Source organism: Macaca thibetana, chromosome 12, assembly GCF_024542745.1.
Source record: "Macaca thibetana thibetana isolate TM-01 chromosome 12, ASM2454274v1, whole genome shotgun sequence".
Lineage (NCBI taxonomy): Eukaryota > Metazoa > Chordata > Mammalia > Primates > Cercopithecidae > Macaca > Macaca thibetana.
This window is the reverse complement of record NC_065589.1, coordinates 11,756,817-11,774,948: the sequence shown is the minus strand read 5'-3', so window position 1 is coordinate 11,774,948 and position 18,132 is coordinate 11,756,817. Positions and strand designations below refer to the sequence as shown.

General features: G+C 57.3%; 1 protein-coding gene and 1 pseudogene across 3 annotated transcripts in view; both read left to right on the top strand.

Moving 5' to 3' along the window:
• Window positions 1–17,888, top strand: part of ITM2C (integral membrane protein 2C) — a 350,051-nt gene extending 332,163 nt beyond the window's left edge. Inside the window, exons 2-7 of one of the 2 annotated variants that reach the window (XM_050751146.1) lie at window positions 3,615–3,805; window positions 12,044–12,184; window positions 14,250–14,438; window positions 15,175–15,285; window positions 15,719–15,869; window positions 16,648–17,888. In XM_050751146.1, coding sequence (XP_050607103.1) covers window positions 3,686–3,805; window positions 12,044–12,184; window positions 14,250–14,438; window positions 15,175–15,285; window positions 15,719–15,869; window positions 16,648–16,739 — 804 coding nt within the window. In that variant the 5' untranslated portion in view covers window positions 3,615–3,685 and the 3' untranslated portion in view covers window positions 16,740–17,888. Of the gene's footprint in view, window positions 1–3,533; window positions 3,806–12,043; window positions 12,185–14,249; window positions 14,439–15,174; window positions 15,286–15,718; window positions 15,870–16,647 lie in introns of those variants that run through there. The other variant, XM_050751147.1, reaches the window with a different exon arrangement.
• On the top strand, window positions 16,858–17,888 carry LOC126932397 (uncharacterized; annotated as a pseudogene). The gene has a single exon (XR_007718168.1). The product of XR_007718168.1 is annotated as an uncharacterized LOC126932397 (transcript).
• Window positions 17,889–18,132: the final 244 nt, after the last annotated feature.

Here is an 18,132-nt window from a genome sequence, read left to right as displayed (position 1 = left end):
AGTGGAGAGGGCTCAGCCAAGAGGCTCAAAATCAGCACAAGGAAGATGAGGACTGAAAAGCAGGTTGGAGATTTCAGCCAGGTGGAGGTGGAGGAATAGAAGCCAGATTGAGCTAGGATGAGTGTGGGGAGTGATAAGGAACTGGAGACCAAATTTTCAAGAAGTTTGGCTAAGAAGAAAATAAGATAAACAGGGTATCCAGTGGAGGAGGATGTGGGATCAAAGAAGCGGTTTGTTTTTGTTTTAGGGCTAATATAAGCATGTTTCAGAGCTGACAGGAAGAGCTGGAAAGTTAGGAGGCGGGGACTGATTGACGTCTCAGGTGTCTGATATGAGGGGAGGGGTGGAATCCTCACCTAGAGAGTGGCTGGAGAGAAAAGACAGACGCCTCTTCCACGGAGAGTGGCAGGAGGAGCACGTGGGCAGAAGGGCAGCTGCGGATGGGGGCAAATGTGCTGGCAGGCAGGAGGACATTCTTATGTTGATAGACATAAGCCATCTAAAGCCATGGCTTCCAGATTCTCAGTGAAGAAAGTCAAGCTCAGCTGCTGAGAGGAGCGCGGCAGTCTGGAAAGGGCAGGAGGTGGCCGTCGAGAGTGTGGACAGAGTGACAGAGCAGCAGTTCCCAAACCTGAGTTTGTGTCAGAATCACTAAGGGCTTGGTGGGCACAGAACACACCCTCAGTTTCTGAATAGACATAGAAAGGGTTTGCCTTCCTAACAAGTTCCCAGGTGCTGCTGGGGCTGTTGGCCAGGGTCCTTGCTTGGAGAATGACTGGCTAGAGAAGTCAGAGGTGTCCCACCCCGAAGCTCCAAGGGGACCGCTTTACATGGCTGCCACAGGGCCCCCAAGAGGAGGCAGCACGGTGGTCCCAAGGGGCATGATGGCACCACTTTCACCAACAGAACTTAGCAGTCCCTGAGCAGAACCTGGAACCAGAGAGGGGAGCAGGAGAAGCTTTGCCACTTGGGTAAGATGCAAGAACAGAACAAAGAGGATTCAGGTGCTGGCAAGAATGACTGTCAGACTGAGCCGAGGGCTCCTAGCCCAGAGTCACTCTCCTCACTCCCAGGGCAGACTCTCGTTTCCCTGTCACTTGTCCACACCCTGTGTCTTTCCAGTTCCCACCCAAATCTCCTGTCTTGCATGGAGCCTGGGCTGCACCACGACCCCACTCACTCTGCTGTCCTTCCCTGAGTCCACAAAACTCAGTATGCGACATGGACCTCCCACTGCCTCCTGGCGCCCCTTGGATTATTGACTGGCTATACTGTACTCCATCAAATCTAAGATGCTATCGCTTGTGAGAGACGTTACTTAATCACTGCCAATTATAATTGTAAAAGATATCTTGATTCCCAAGATGTTAAAATGTGAAGAAACGTGTTTCTTAGAATCCATGGAATATGGATTCTTGAGCATCTACCAGAGCAGTGGCTCTGAGCAAGTGATCTGCAGAGCATGGTGGTCCCCAAGACCCGTTCGGGGGGTCTCCAAGGTCAAAACTGTTTTTTGCAACAATGTAAGATGTTATTTGCCCTTTTCACCTTCATTCTCTCATGCATGCAGTGGACATTTCCAGAGACTACATGTGTGATGACATAGCTTTGATGCCCAATGGAATATATGTATTCTTGTGTCTTAAAACTTCCCGAGTTTTAGTTTCTAATATGGTAAATGTTGATAGATATAAGCCACCTAAACAAAAGCTCTTGGGGTCCTGAAACCAAAAAATTTAGGAATCACCGCACTAGGTTGTACGCCTGGCACTTGGCCAGCACTGAGCCCATGGTCAAGGGTAAGGAGAGGCCTGAAGAGTGCTGAAGGTGCAAAGGAAAGAGACTTATCCCAGCCAATCCAGGAAGGCCTTCCAGGGGAAGGGGAGTACTCGTCTGCCAGTCTCAGGCATGCAGATGCTTCACCCAGGTGGCCCTGTCTTGCTGACCAGAGATTTGTGCCAAACCAGCTTGGCGACTCTGGGTTTAGTCATGCTACTTTCTATCACTATTAACATGAGGCTAATGTGTAGGTCACAGAGGCTGTGACGAAAATTAAACAATAGAATGCACGTGAAAGAATGCCACACATACAAGATTTCACGTGACCACATCTTTGGTGGCTGGGTTGTGTCTGGGGCATCTCTGTTTTCTGCCACAGAGCTTAACACAATGCATGGCACACAGAAGTGCTTGGAAAGCACTGAGTGAAGGAATGCTTGTTGGGGATGTGGCCTAAGCAAGGCGTGGAGCTTGCCTTCTCCAAACACCAGGGTTCACATCGGATCTGGAGCAGGTGATGAGCAGTAGCCCATACCACCTTCCTCTCTGGCTCTGGGCCAAACCAGATTCCTCCTGTCTCCTCCAAACCATCTGTCTTCTTCCACCTCCCCATTCCCTCCCCTAGTTCCCCAGGCTGGTGGCCTTAGCATCAGTTAGACTTTCTTCTTTCTCCACCTGTCTGTCCTCAAGGCTGCTAGGTTCATCCAAGATCTGAGCCAAGATGTCCGGGTCTGGGACATGGGCGCTAAGGGCCCAAGGCAGCTGCAAAAGACCTGAAAGGTAAGAAGAGAGATCAGTGGAGGACCCTGGACTGTCCTCAAGAAGCTGGCGGACTCCTCTGCCCTCCACTGGCAGCCCAACAGCAGAACCAAAGCGGACAATTCAGCACAACTTGTGTGTGTTGCTGGGCGCTGTCCCTGGCCCAGTCTGTACCAGGAACAAAGAGGAAAGATTCAGGGCGTTAGTGCCAAGAGCAGCCATCCCAGCAACAGAAGCCCCTGCCTCCCCAGTACCCGTGATACTTTGCAGAAGCAGAGTCTTGAGTGGAACCCGAGCCTCTGATACCCGCCCTGGGGGTCTTCCCACCACTCTCGCCAGGGTCCTCCTGGATGAATGAGACAAGGGCAGTTCAGGAGGTCACCCAATAACTGAGGTCGCAGCAACACAAAGGAGTCAGGGAGCAGGAGCGGCCTTCCTTTCTCCACTCCTGGCGGCTCCAGCGTGCACCCCAGGGCGCCCCAGGAAGGTTTTGCAGGAATAAAGAATGAAGGCAGAAGCAAGATGGAGAATGAAGGAGGCGTGGATGGCTTCAGAAGGCAAGACGGAGGCAGCAGGCGCCTGCCTCAAAGTCTCCTCCCTGAGCCAAGGACAGGTCGGAGGAGGGGGGCGTGCGGGCAGGTACAGCGGAGGCTCCAGCGTTTCTAAAGGGGAAGATCTGAAGTGGGGCAGGAGAGACGCGGGAGTTGTCTGGAAGCTGCATTTGCCTGGCAAACACTGGGTTAACAAAGACTTGAGTTGCGGGGGATGCTGGCCCTGGAGAGGGAACGCGAAGGGATTATGCTACAGAGAACGGATTCGAGCGTGACGGCTGAATGAATGAGTGAGCGAGTGAGTGAGTGAGTGACTGTGCGAGCGAGCGGCAGAGGGAACTCCGACCCGTCCCAGGTGCGGAGCCGCGCGCCCGGCAGGGGTCACTGCGGGCCCCGCGGGTGGGAAGGGGGCGCAGGCGCGGCGGGCGCCGGGGCCCTCCCGCCGGGACGGGGCGGGGAGGGCTGGGGGTGGGGTTAGAGAGAGGGACGCGAGCGGGATCCAAACTTCCGGTGCCTGCAGAGCTCGGAGCGGCGGAGGCACAGACCGAGGCTGCACCGGCAGAGGCTGCAGGGCGGACGCGCGGGCCGGCGCAGCCATGGTGAAGATTAGCTTCCAGCCCGCCGTGGCTGGCGTCAAGGGCGACAAGGCTGACAAGGCGTCGGCGTCGGCTCCGGCGCCGGCCTCGGCCACCGAGATCCTGCTGACGCCGGCTAGGGTGAGAGGGTCTGGGGCTCAGGCGGGGGGGCGGGGGGGCGGGGGGGCGGGGGACCCAGGCGCGCCCCGTCGGCTCTGGGGACTGCCCGAGGCGCATCAGGGCCCCAGTGCCCGGGGTGGAGCAGGGTTGGGTAGTCTCGAATGATTGCTTATCCTAGAGTGAGGAGGGGGTCCCGTACTAAGGCGGCAGCCAAAAGCCGAAGTCCCAAGAGTAGGAGGAGTCTGGTTCTGGTCCTCAGGTGGAGAAGCGCTCGAGGTCTCTTCCAAAAGTGGGGGCCCCTCGCCGCCTGATAGGGGGAGGGGGCTGGTCCGACGAAGTTCAAGGAATGTTGGTGGGGGGTACGCGTCTGGTTCCAATCAACTGGGAAAGCCGCGAGTCGAGTCCCCAGGTGGGGGATGGGAGGAGGGTTAGACGTAGTTTTTCCAAAGTAGGGAGGTGGGACCTGATTGGCTGGGGAATTGGGGGTAGGGGGTCTGGTACCAACAAAGAGGGTGGGGCCGTTGATTTCCTCCCAAATTGGGGGCTGCGGGGGACAGAGGATGTGCTGCTTGGCCTGCACCGGAATTGACAAACCAGAAAGTGATGAAATGGAAATCAGCCAGAACCGACGGGGCCGAGCTTCTGGACGTCGGGGGTCTGAGGCCGGGCGCCCCCTTCCCACCCCACGCCCTGCCGTCTGGGCCTCCTTGCTCCTCTCTCGTTTCTCCATTCCCAGCCTCTCGCTGGGCTGTCCCCCGACCCCACGGGGAGGGTTCCCAACTGCCCCAGTGCCCTCGAATCCTGGGACCCCGGGCTCTGTGTGCGCCCCCGCCGCCCCCCATCCCCACCCCACCCCCACCCCAGCTTCCTCCGCCTTCCCTCTGGCCTGGGGGAGAGAAGGCATTTCCGCTGTGGAAAACTGTCTGAGCTGCGTGCCTTGTGTCCGGGAAGGGCCCCCAGGGGGCAGAACGCGTGGCGGGCAGGGACAGGGAGGGAGGGAGAGCTGGCCCAGCCAGGTTTTATTGTGCCCGGCAAAGGTATCTACGTGGGCGCCGCCCCCAGCGGTCTTGTGGCGCACCAAGCCCATGTCCTGCCCGCCTCCCCACCCCACACTGAGGCAGGACTGAGAAAGTCTTTGTCCACTGCTTCCCCCCTTCCTGCTGCAGGCTTCCGAAGAGTCTCCCTGAACGCCTAGCCCCCTCCCCAGGTTTTGTGGCTCAGATTCAGTCTTGCCTGGGGCATTAAGGGGCCTGCAGAGGATGACCTGGACCCTGGAGGAGGGGGCACTGGAGAGGGCCATCAGAGTTGGGTGTCAGCCTGGGCAGAGACCCTGAGTGAGGAATGCCAGAAGACTGAGAAACCCCTGCCCTTTTATGGTGGTGGCTCAGAGCCACAAGATTCAACCACCACCTAGGCCAGGTTGGGAGTTGCTGTGCACCCCATCAGAGCAGCTCCCCCCTTCATCTGAAGCTTAGGTGGAGGGGAGGCTCCATATTTGAAGAAGATGGTTCTGCAGCTTTAAAAGTTTGCAAGGGGTTCTTCAAGCTTTGTTTTCTTTGGAAAGGAAGCTGCCCTCCACTCAGCCTGGGGAGGGACAGTGATGGGGGCAGGAGGCAGCACGCTTGCCCATCTCTTTTCCTAGCCATCTCTTCCTGGAGATATTTGAGGAGGGAGGACCAGGTCAGACAGTGGGAGGGTGTCATTCCAACTCCATCAGAAGGTCCCCCAGATTTTGCAGGAGCGGCACATTCTCCAGCCGCAGCCTGCTGATGGCATGGGGTTGGGCGGTCTGACAGAGACCTGCGTCTCCGGGCATAACTGACATCCTAGCTTCTGGCTTCTCATCAGGCTCTGAAATTGAGCGTCGTTTCTTCCCCCTCACCCAGCATGAAATGGAAATATCAACATCTTCCTGCGTGCTCTTTGTAATGGCCTTGAGCCTGCTGAGTACCTCCTCCCCAAAACTTTGTTAGTTGGACAGGGTCCCCTCCCTCTCTAATTGGCAAGGGGGAGCTTGGAGTATGCGATCTGGGGAAAGAATTTGAATCCTAGCACCTTTAGGACAGAACTGCATGTTAGTAAACTTTCACAGCTTCCCGAGGCCCTGGCAGGGTGCAGAGGGACTTGAGGTGTTGCACGTTGGCTCTGCCCATCACCTGCTAGATTTGGAGCCTTGGAAACAGTTCACTTCTGCGGGCCTCCTGTTGCCCCACTTGGCCAATGGGCACATTTCCTCCTCACCCAGTTTCTGGCAAGGAGCCAGGCCTCCTCTCCTGCCCCCAGCAATGAGCAGGCAGGAGGCCCATTTCTCAGCTGTGGCTCAGCGAGCTGAAAGCAATGGCAGCCAGGAGGCTGCTTTCTCAGGGCAGGGCGTGTAGATTTTGTCCCATGCTGTTGGGGATGCCCGGGAGATTATTAAAACATTTCTTCTGGCTGGCAGTGACCCCAGAACCCTCCTTGGTGTCTGAACTGGACTCCAAAACAAGATTTATTTTATTTTGTCTATTTTTTTGTTATTATTTATTATTATTATTATTTTGAGACAGAGTCTCACTCTGTCACCCAGGCTGGGGTTCAGTGGCATGATCTTAGCTCATTGCAACCTTCACTTCCAGGTTAAGTGATTCTCCTGCCTCAGCCTCCCAAGTAGCTGGGATTACAGGCACCTGCCACCATGCCCGACTAATTTTTGTATTTTAGTAGAGACGGGGTTTCACCATGTTGGCCAGACTGGTCTCAAACTCCTGACCTCAGGTGATCTTCCCACCTCAGCCTCCCCAAAGTGTTGGAATTACAGGCATCAGCCCCCGCGCCCTGCCCAAAACAAGATTTAAAAAGTGATCCCTGGGAGGAGCACTCAGTGATTGTGTGTTGGGGCAGTTCTTGACCTGTGTCCAGGCCCGGAGTGAGGGCGGGGTGGGGGCAGGGTGAGGCGGCAGGAGCACCCTCTCGGTGGGCACTGCCCTTGCTTCTGAGCAAAAACTGCAACACAAGGAGGATTTTGTCTGTGGACCTGAGGCTGGAAGGAAGTGCCTCGGTGGGCCAGGGAGGGATGGGGGTGGGGGCCAGCTGGGCTTCCAGCTGCCCAGCCTCCCCACGTGGTGTTTTGACTCTGAGATAATGAGGAGCCTGCCCTGATGGGCTGCTGGAATACTGCCAGCTTGGGAAGTGGGCTGGACCGGAAGCACCCCGTGGGGCAGCAAAGCACCCCCTCACAGCACCAACTGGATCTCTCTTCCCCTTTGGGGGCCCACTGGCTGGCCGTGCCCCTCTTAGCCCACCCCTTCTCCCCACACCCTGCCTGTGCCTGCATTCACACACACACACACACACACACACACACATGCATGCACAAATATGGGCATGTAGAGGCTCAGGAGCTGGGGGCTGCAAGGGGAGAAAAACAAGTTAAATACAATCATCTTCTTTCCTCTGTAATTTTCTCCTTGGCATTTGCCTTTGATTAATGGTCCTGTGTCACCCCCTCCCCAGCCTGCATACCTGGGGATCAGATTTCACTTTCCTTGTGTGTCCTGGCCTCAAGCCCTTGGCAGAAGGAGCTGGGTCTCCTGGAGTGGTTGGGGGAGGGTCCCGTGCCAGCCAGGAGGGCAAATCTGGCCAGCTTGGAGCCCTATTCCAGTGTCCCGATGCCCACTGGCCAAGAGGGCCTGGCCCGAAAGGACCTTGTGAAGCGGTGGCCCTGCTCCGTCAGGTCCTTCCCTGTGGCAGCGTGGGGACTTTCAGGGCTGTCGTCCATTCCTGGGATTTGGCACCCTGGCAGGCCCCACGGTGGCTTTTCTGCTTTCCTGCTGCTTCTCTCTCCATTCCCTCATTTCTGCCCGCTTCTCTCAGCAGTCCTTGCATGTTTCAAGACCGTCAGCAGATTGCCAGTGAGGATGACTTTCTCTTAGTGTGGAGAAAAAATGTTTATGGTGAAAACACAGAGGCATAACCTGGCCAGCCCCTCTATCCCCTACCCCACTCTCTCCCAGGTTCCCCTCCCCAGGAGGGCTCTTCCAGCAGTGCGCTTTTGTTCTCTGGGGGTGCCTTGACTATCAGGGATGGAAGAGAAGAGGGACTTCACCTGGCCCAGCCAAGCTGAGAGCGCATCTGCGCAGATGCTGCCCATGGGGCCTGCGGTCTTGAATGGAGGACAGGAGAGTGACTGGGGACCCCCGACCCTGTTGGCAGATGGCATCTGTGCCTCTGGACCACTGGGCTCTGTGTGCTCAGGTGGACAATGTTTGGCCACTCTCCTCTCCCCCAGCTAGGCTCTGTCCTGAACCATACAAAACACACACACTTGATGGGTGCCCTGGCCTCTGTGGTCTGGAGCCTGCGAGAGAAAGCTGCTGAGGACCAGGAGAGATGTGGTGCGATGAGACCGCCCCCCTAACCCCCATCTTCCCTGTTCTCAGCCTGGGCCTCAGGAGCGTTTCTGGCTGCCGAACCCCTCCAGGCAGGCTGCAATCTGCAATCATAGTTGCAGTTAATTTGGACATTGTTACTAGGGGCCAGGCCGGGAAGCGCTCCCCTCCAGCCTTGGGGGTCTACCGAGTGAATGCTACAGTTGACTGATTTCCCCCTGACCATTTTGGCCCTGGTTTTGGTAAATCATTTAATGAGTGCCCCCGTGGGTCTCAGTTCAAACTATCAGGGAGAGGCCCAGGCCTCTCTCAGGTCCCTGGACTTCTGGCTCATGCGCCCTTCACTCCGAGAGCTCTGTTGCCTTGGAAACAATACGCAATATTTTTCTACTTTCTAAATGGGAGCCCCCGTCCCCAGATGCCTCGCTGTAACTGCTTCCTGTGGGGAGCAACATGTTTCTGAGTCTACAGCATGATAGGTGGAGCACCTGGGGTCTCAGGAAGGCGGGCCATTCGGCCATCTTTCTAGTGACCTGGGCATCAGGGATCCCGAGGGGCCAGGGCTCTGGGTTGAGCCCAGGCTCCCTGATGGCCCACTGTCCCCAGACAGGTGTAAATACCCTGAGATCACAGGCTGCTTTGAGGGCCAAAGGGACAGTGAGGGTTCCAGGGCTTTGGAGTTTGAGCCTCGGTGTTGATTGGGCACAGTAGGCAGAGGCAGCACTGGGGTGGGATTTAGGGGTTCTCCCTCTGTGTGGGGCTTTATGGAGGAAATGCCTTTGCCTCCAAGCAGGGACATCTGTGCTTTCCCGTCTGCTTCCTGGTAGCCTGGAATGCTCCCTTCTGCACTTCTGCTCACAATGGTGCCTCTGGGGGCTTGGCTCTGCAGGTTGGAGGGGAGCTGGGAGGGTGGCAGGGTGGCTGAGCCCTGCTGTGTGCTGGGGGGTATCAGCAGGGCCGTGAAAGAGGAGTACCCACCGCCAGTCTAGGTAAGGTGGGGGATCCCCAGCCTTCACAGTGAGGGGTCTTGGCAGGAGCCCCTGCCCTTCTCAGCCACACCTGCCACTGCTGCTCTTCAGCTGGGGCCATGGAAGCCTCACCTCCTCCCTGCTCTGCCTTCTCCAACCTCCCTCTCTGGGGCCTCTGAGCCCAGCCCCTCCCCCAGCACAGGGAGACATGGGAGCCAGTTCTGCAGCCCAGCGGAAAGGTGGAAAGGTGGACAGGCAGGCGAAAGGCGGAAAGGCGAGGCTGCCCTTTGCTATGAAGCTAGCAGGCCTCACCTTGTCGGTGAATTTGACTTGTGGAACAGGCCCTCGGGCTCTCACATGTAGCACTTTGACTTTTTTTTTTTTTTTTTTTTCCTTTTCTGTCTTTCCGGTTGTTAGCAATATCACAAGCTAGCTTCTTTGGTTTTCCAGAATGCAGAAGCAAAAGTCTGGCCACAGTGCAACCTCAACAGCTGTCCACGGAGGCAGCCCTAAAAAGGAAAGGCTCGGCTGATAAAGATCTGCTATTTTTATCTAGTACTTTATCCTTTACAAAGGGCTTTTAGGTTCTTTGTCTGGTTTAATCCCAGCAAAACCCCTGTCACGCAGAGTCTGCTCACATTTTGCATGGGAGACCTGAGGAGAGGGAGGTTGCAGCGCCCCCCTGGGCCTGTAGCCCCACTTGACCCCTAAATACAATCTGCGCCTGGTGTATGTTGTGTCCTAAGGGCAGGATTCGCAGCTGCTGTAGGCAGCCTGGCCTGTGTCAAGGTCAGCCACCTTTCCTTAAGACCTGCTCAGGAGCGCCAGAAGGGCAGGAGGGCATCCCGGGCGCCTGGTTTGCAAGAGCTCCTGGGTGGCTTGATCCCTGGGAGATGCCAGCAGAATGTGGCACCCCCGTCTCTTGCAGCTCCCAGGAGTCCATTGGAAAATCGGAGCCCTTTAGTCCCCACCCCCTCTGGCCAGCAGCTGTCCCTGAGGGCCCTGTGTACTGTGGCCATGCCCGCCACTTGCTGGTGACCTTAGTTAGTGACCCTGGCTGCTGAGGACATGACAGTGGGTGGGTGGTCCATATGATCACGGGGCCGCTAAAGCGGGGCAAGGTGGGGACAGGCCCCAGGCCTCCTCATGGGCCAGGCAGTGAGGGCAGTGGTTTGACCTCCCACACCCTCCAGGCAGGCTCCCTTGCGGGCAGACTTGAGGGTCAGGGTGCAGGACAGGCAGGGGCACCCCATGGTGAGGATGCTGGGGGCCGGCTGACCTGCTCATGCATGTCCCCAGTGAAGGGAGGGTCCTCCAGACGTTTTCTGTCCTTTTCCAAAGCAGGGCAGGTCAGACCCTCAGCTCCCCAGGGCCCAGGCCCCACACTCCCCTGTGCTCCAAAAGGGTGGGAGGTGAAACCTGAGGAGCACAGCAGGAGCCCCCAGGGCAGGACCCGTGTGCTGTGCTAAGAGATAGGGCCTGTCCTGAGTCACTTAGGCCTGAACCACACCCCCTCCAGGGGGAAGGGAGAAAGGAAATCTGTTCCCATCCCAGAACGTCTGGCTGGAAAGGGCCTGAGAGGTCACTTGGTCTGACCTGCTCATTTTGCAGATGGGGAAGCTGAGGCCCAGAAAGTGCTAAGCAGGCAGGTAGTGGCAGAGCCAGAATGGGAAGCTTCAGGCTCTGGGGCTAGATCCCCTCCCCTCCCCTATACTGCGGCAGTCTGCAGGAACTGACCTCTAACCTCACTCTTGGCCGTATCTGGACACCATGGAGGAGGGATTAAATGGTGAACATTGGAGGCAGAGACTGGCCCTGGGGCTTTTGCAATATCTCCAAGGGTGAGCAAGGGGCCAGGGGAAGGCATGGGAGGTGGAGAGGAGAACAAACAGCAAATTGACCAAGCTCACCTGGCTGGCCCTTGGTCAGTGCTCTGGGTAAAGCAGTTTTATTGAATTTTATACTCACATACCTACATCCACCACCCCACAACGTGTGGCCTGGAGATGGGTTAGGTTGGCTTCTTGGCAGCCCTGCAGCTATGATCTTGAGCCCAGTCCTGGCTCCCAGAGCACATTTTTCCAGAAGCCTTCTAGCCCGGCCTTCCGGACATTTCTCTTCTGGCAGGAGCTCCCTGGTGTATGGAAGCTTCCGGGCTTCATCCTGTAGCTGTTACACCACTTGTAACAGCCTGCTTGACTGTGCTGGTCGGTGCCTGTGGGGGGCTAGTGTGGATCGCAGGCCTAGAGCTCCCTGGCTGGGGACAAGCACCCATGCCTAGACCCCATGGGGCTCCTGGAGCCCCTGCCCCCATCAGTCACGGCCTCCTTGGTGGAGTTAAGCAGCCTTTATGCAGCCTGCCCACCTCCCGTTGCCCTCATTTTAGTCTACCCTCTGCCCCTTGGTTTTAGAGTGAATCTTGTCACTCCCCAGCTCAAAAGCCTTCCCCAGGCTCCCCATTACCCAGAGCAGCGGCTCCCAGCCTGCCTGGTGTGTCTCGATTCCTATAGACATTTCTAAGTCCCTGAAGTCACCGAGGCCAGGTCGGTGCATCCCCCATCTTCCGTTTGAAATAATATAGCATGGTCACGGCTGGTATAAGCAAGAGGCCTAAGAGCTCAGATAACTCAAAACGTACCTGCTGAACCCGGTGCATCCCTTTCAGTGACTTCCAGGTGTGTCTCGGTTTCTCTTTTGAGTGTGTCTTGGTTTCTCTTTCAAGGTTTGTCTCAGTTTCACTTTAGCCAGGACGAGTCCAGGTGACCCTGGTGGGCCTTCCCTTCCCTTCCCTTCCCTTCCAGGTGTCATCCCTTTCCCCCAGGACTCCCTCCGGGCCCAGCCAGAGGGTGAAGCCTGACTCAGGGAAGGGGGTATTTCCAGGGGAGGGGCCCTGGCCCCCACTGACCCAGCTTTGCTGTCCACAGGAGGAGCAGCCCCCACAACATCGATCCAAGAGGGGGGGTTCGGTGGGCGGTGTGTGCTACCTGTCAATGGGCATGGTCGTGCTGCTCATGGGCCTGGTGTTCGCCTCCGTCTACATCTACAGATACTTCTTCCTTGCGCAGGTGAGGGGCCGGGCCGGGAGGGGGCCTCGAGAAAGGGTCACATCTAGAGAGGCGTGCAGGGAAGGGAAGTGCCTGCAAGGGGGCAGCAGGAAGCCCCGGACATGCCCTCAGGTGGGAGTGAGTGCCCAGCCAGCCCACAAGACTGGGGTACCCCCTCCTCCTTGGGGCGTCCTTGGATGCAGGCCAGTCCCACCTTTAGCCCCTTGTCCTGGAGAGCCAAGCATGAATGCAGGTGACAGCACTGGGCCCGCCCCACAGGGCCACCCTGGGGAATTCTCACCAGAAACTCAGGTCCAGCGGAAACGAACTGCAGTCCCCCTCCAGAGATCAGACTCTGCACCTGCGGGTCACGCTTTAAGGCTCACCTGATTCTGCCTGTGCATGGACATCTGGGTTACCAAACAAGAGGGGGAGAGGGGTGGGTACAGGCGGTCTCCACCACCGCCTTCCAGAAGCGGGAGGGCGTCCTTACTGGCACCTGTCACCCCCCTCCCCAGGGGACCTGAGCACAAAGCTAGGCCAACCCAGACCTGGGAGGGAGGGAGTCGCTGTGTGGTTGGAAATGAAGGTAGGTAAATTGAAAGGATAAACCTACGTACAACTCACAGGGAACCTCAGGGTGGCACAAAGGTTGGGACTTGCCAGTCTTTTATGACCCAAGTGACCTCCCACTCCTAAGCATTTACCTTTGTTGTCCCCCAGTTTTTCCACGATGGAAATTGCTTAAGAGTTTGCATTCCTGGGGCTTTCCCCTTGAAAGCTCAGCTCACACACACCTGTCAACTGCCCTTTTTGTGCAGCATCCCCCTGCCCCGCCCTACCCCCTCCATGACCTGCGTCCCCCTTGTTCCAGGGTCCTGTGCAGGACCCTCCCCCAGGCCTCTTCCTGTTGTGGCCCTACCCTAGGACCTGGTCCAGCATTTCCTGGTCTCCTCTGTCCCACCCTCAACTCACACCCTTCTCCCCACACCCCAACTCGGTGTGTGGACACCTCCCATCAGCCCCTGGGTCTGTGCCCTGGGACAGTATTCGGGGTGTCCAGCCACAGTGGGACACAGCCCCAGAGCCTCATCTTCCCTGGGCTCTCATCCCTGCACAGCTTGCAGGAGCCCCCATGCTGCAATGACTCATCCTCCCTGGAGAACTTGCACTGAATCAAACAGAGACAGTGCAATCCTGCCCATCCCAGGCCAGGCAGTCCCAAGCATGCATCTACAGGCTCCTCCAGGAGCCCCTCCAGAAGTAAGAGTGGGCAGACTGGCCCGCCCGGCCATTCAGTTGATGGGATCGCGCCAGGCTGCCTGGCCTCCGTTACTGATGGAGTGACTGGACTGGCCCGCCAGACACAGTGTCTGTCAAGGTTTCTCCAAGACAGGGGTCAGGGCTGTCCAGGAATGGTGATGGCACTTGTCCGAGGCTGGACGTGGAGATAACTGTGGGGGGGGCACGAGACCCTAACAGTGTTGCCTCCAGCTCCACCTCGCCACCTGCCATGTTAGGCCCCTCCAGGTCTGCAGGCCAGGACAGCAGGTGACAGGAAAGGCAGGCGTGCACAGGCCTAGGTGCCCAACTCTTAGGTTCGTCCCTGTGGACCCCCTGCCAACCCCAGGCTCTTTCTCTGGTGTCTGCACCTCTGTGGAGGGCACAGAGGTGGCCAGGTCCTACTCCTGCTGGTCCACTCCATTTCCCAGTCACAGACTCAGGGAATTGGAGGCCAGAAGGGCCTTAGGGATCATCATGCTTTACAGATGGGGAAACTGAGGCCCACAGAGGTCTGCTACCTAGGACCTGGCAGACCCAGCTCATCCTCCCTCCCATTTGTGAAGCTGGGAAGCGCCTTGCCCAAGACTCAGCTCATCTCCTCACTGGCAGTCCCAGACCCTGACCTGATGCCCCACCGTCTCAGTGTCTCCATCTGCAAAATGGGTCTCACAGTCCCTGCTCTTCTTGCTTCCCCAGGCTTTTGGGGCATGCAGTGGACAGGTAGGCAGAGGGGACCTTGCGGAGTGCACTGTATGACCAGCCTCTCTGACTGTCTGTCTGTCTCTGTCTCCACCTTGCTCAGCTGGCCCGAGATAACTTCTTCCGCTGTGGTGTGCTGTATGAGGACTCCCTGTCCTCCCAGGTCCGGACTCAGATGGAGCTGGAAGAGGACGTGAAAATCTACCTCGACGAGAACTACGAGCGCATCAATGTGCCTGTGCCCCAGTTTGGTGGCGGTGATCCTGCAGACATCATCCATGACTTCCAGCGGGTGAGGCTGGCCAGGGCCTGGGGGGTGGGCAGGTGTCCCGGGGACCCAGGGCAAGGGGAGCAGGAGTGAAAGGAGACTCCTAGAGTACAGCAGGTGTCTATGGTTAGGCTTACCAGGCTCTTCAAGACGCTGCATTTCTCTTGCTGGCAACAGTGGTTCTCGCCGAGTGTGAACTAGCTGAGGCTGATTTGCTCCTTGGCCTCCTGCCAGCTGCACGCTGGCTGTCATGGCGGGGCCAGTGTATTGTATCGAGGGGTAGTACATACACCATCGAGTGCACTGCGTGTACAGCTCAGTGGGTTTCCGCAGAGTGGGTCTCGTGCATATTCATGTCACCCCCATGGGGCCTGGGACGGGGCATCTCGCGCTGAGGTCCAGGCTGGCCCAGGAATGGCTGGCCCTCACAGGTTTCATAAATGCACAGCTGGGATGTTACCATGTTTCCCAAACCTCAGCTCTGTAAACATGAGAAACTTGGTAACAACAGAGGCGTTTAGCAAATAGCTGCTATTTTCCTCTATCATGTGGCATCTTCTACAACAGGCTAAGAGAAGAGCAGGAAAAGGGAGTGCGCACCCAGGTGTTCAGGAGTCTGGGGTGGCCTGCTGCTGAAGGCCCAGGGCCCCAGGAAGGCATGGTGGGATTCCTGCCCCTGCTGGCCAAAGCTTCTCTTGCAGCCCTGCCCAGGTTAGCTGTCACCTCCTGCAGAGACTGACCCGGCCCCTTCTCCTCCCAGGGTCTGACCGCATACCATGACATCTCCCTGGACAAGTGCTACGTCATCGAGCTCAACACCACCATCGTGCTGCCCCCTCGCAACTTCTGGGAGCTCCTCATGAACGTGAAGGTGCGCAGGGGGTTGGGGGGGTGTCTGCAGCGTCCTGTCCCTCCCTTGCCCCCTGTCTCATGGAGGCTAGGTCTGAGGTGCAGGAAGTTCCTGTGTCAGGGGTTGGGGAAGCAAGAGACGTTGCTGTCACCTGGGCCCTGTACCCAGATTGGTCTCGCCTCTGCTATCCCCCTGCTTCCACATCTCCAGAGTCAACGCCCTGAGACCGGCTTCCTTAGTGTTCAAGGTTGTACCCTGGGTACAGACTCGTGCACACGCCATGGCTCCTGGCAGCACAGGCGCAGGCACCAGGCACAAGGCGGGAAGTGCCTGGGGACATCAGAAGGGCCAGCCCAGGGGCCTCTGGAGGAGGAAGGTGGGCTGACATTTTGGGTGAGGGGTTGGAGGAAAGCCTGAGGGACTGACTCACTGCGGCGGCCACCTCGTTTTGCAGAGAGGGACCTACCTCCCACAGACGTACATCATCCAGGAGGAGATGGTGGTCACAGAGCACGTCAGTGACAAGGAGGCCCTGGGGTCCTTCATCTACCACCTGTGCAATGGGAAAGACACCTACCGGCTCCGGCGCCGGGCAACGCGGAGGCGTGAGTGGCTGGCTTCACCCACTGTAGCCCCTGTCCCGCGCCCCAGACCGTAGTTATCTTCAGACAGTGCCTAGCCCAGCTGTCAGACAGCTGAGATAGCAGCAGCAATAACAGCTAGCGTTAGCAGAGAACTTCCGTGCGCCGGGCAATGCTGTGTGCCCTTTATGACCTCTTTTTTTTTTTTTTTTTTTTTTTGAGGCGGAATTTCACTCTTGTTGCCCAGGCTGGAGTGCAATGGCACGATCTCGGCTCACCGCAACCTCCGCCTCCCAGGTTCAAGCAATTCTCCTGCCTCAGCCTCCCTAGTAGCTGGGATTATAGGCATGTGCCACCAGGCCCAGCTAATTGTGTATTTTTAGCAGAGATGGGGTTTCTCCATGTTGGTCAGGCTGGTCTCGAACTCCCGACCTCAGGTGATCCACCTGTCTCAGCCTCCCAAAGTGCTGGGATTACAGGCGTGAGCCACTGCGCCCGGCCTTCTTTATGACCTCTTAAGAGTGTAAGTCATTCTCATCCGCATTATTATTTTTGCTGCCCATTTTAAAGATGAGGAAACAGGTACAGAGAGGTTAACACCCCGGAGGTCACACAGCAGGGAGGTGGCAGACGTGGGCAGGCTGACTCCAGCTCTCGAGCTCTCCCCATTTGTCACTGTGCTCTCTGGGTGAATCTGCGCCGGGTGTCACTTCCTGGCCCTCCTGTGGCTCAGGCTGAGGCTGGTGGTCTTTCTGACTCAGCCAGGATGTAGGCCTCACTGGGGTTTTCTGTTTCCTCCCAGGGATCAACAAGCGAGGGGCCAAGAACTGCAACGCCATCCGCCACTTCGAGAACACCTTCGTGGTGGAGACGCTCATCTGTGGGGTGGTGTGAGGCCCCCCTCACCCAGAACCCCCTGCCGTCTTCCTCTTTTCTTATTTCCGGCCACTCTCTGGCCCTCCTCCTTCCCCCTGCTTAGCTTGTACTTTGGACGCGTTTCCGTAGAGGTGACATGTCTCTCCATTCGTCTGCAACCCCGCCTGCCTCCCTGTACCAGAGCCGTGATCTCTCTGGGGGGCCCCCATCTCTGCTGACCTCCTGGGTGTGGCGGAGGGAGAGGGGATGCCACAAAATGTTTCTGTGTCCCACTGTCTTGAAGCTGGGCCTGCCAAAGCCTGGGCCCACAGTTGCACTGACAGCCCAAGGGGAAGGACCAGTTGGGGGAAGCTGCGCATGTGAGGCCCTGGGCAAGGGGATAGGGCTAGGGGGTGCGGCATGGGCTTCAGAAATATCTGCACAATTAGAAAGGTCCCCAAAAGCTTTTTCCTTGGAGGGTACACTTTCTTCACTGTCGCTATTCCTAGACCTGGGGCTTGAGCTGAGGATGGGACCACGTGCCCAGGGATGGACCCACCAGAGCACAAGGGAAGGTGACTGCCTGGGGGTGTCCCGGGGACTCCTGTCAGTGCCTTCAGCCCACCAGCAGGAGCCTGGAGTTTGGGGAGTGGGGATGAGTCTGTCAAGCACAATTGTTCTCTGAGTGGAACCAAAGAAGCAAGGAGCTAGGACCCCCAGTCCTGCGCCCCAGGAGCACAAGCAGGGTCCCCGCAGCCAAGGCAGTGGGATGGGCTGCTGAGGAACGGGGCAGGCAAGGTCACTGCTCAGTCATGTCCACGGGCAACGAGCCGTGGGTTCTGCTGAGTAGGTGGAGCTCGTTGCTTTCTCCAAGCTCGGAACTGTTTTGAAAGATAACACGAGGGAAAGGGAGAGCCACCTGGTACTTGTCCACCCTGCCTCCTCTGTTCTGAAATTCCATCCCCCTCAGCTTAGGGGAATGCACCTTTTTCCCTTTTCTTCTCACTTTTGCATGTTTTTACTGATCATTCGATATGCTAACCGTTCTCAGCCCTGAGCCTTGGAGAGGAGGGCTGTAATACCTCCAGTCAGTCTCTGGGGATGAAACTCTTAAATGCTTTGTATATTTTCTCAATTAGATCTCTTTTCAGAAGTGTCTGTAGAACAATAAAAATCTTTTACTTCTGACCTTGACTTGAGTGTGGCTGGAGGGGAGATGGGTGTAGGAGGGGTGCTCCGGGCAGAGTCGAGGAGCTGGACCTCGGGGGCAGCAGGCAGGGAGAACGCTGCAGACCTTGACATCTGGCCCCTAAAGAGCTGGACATCCTGGAGTCAGCCAAGGAGTGTGGGATATCTCCCTTCGTAGCACCCTGGATCCCCACGACCGCTCTCTGAGCCAGGTAGAGTTCACACTTTCTGGGTGAGGAGGGGA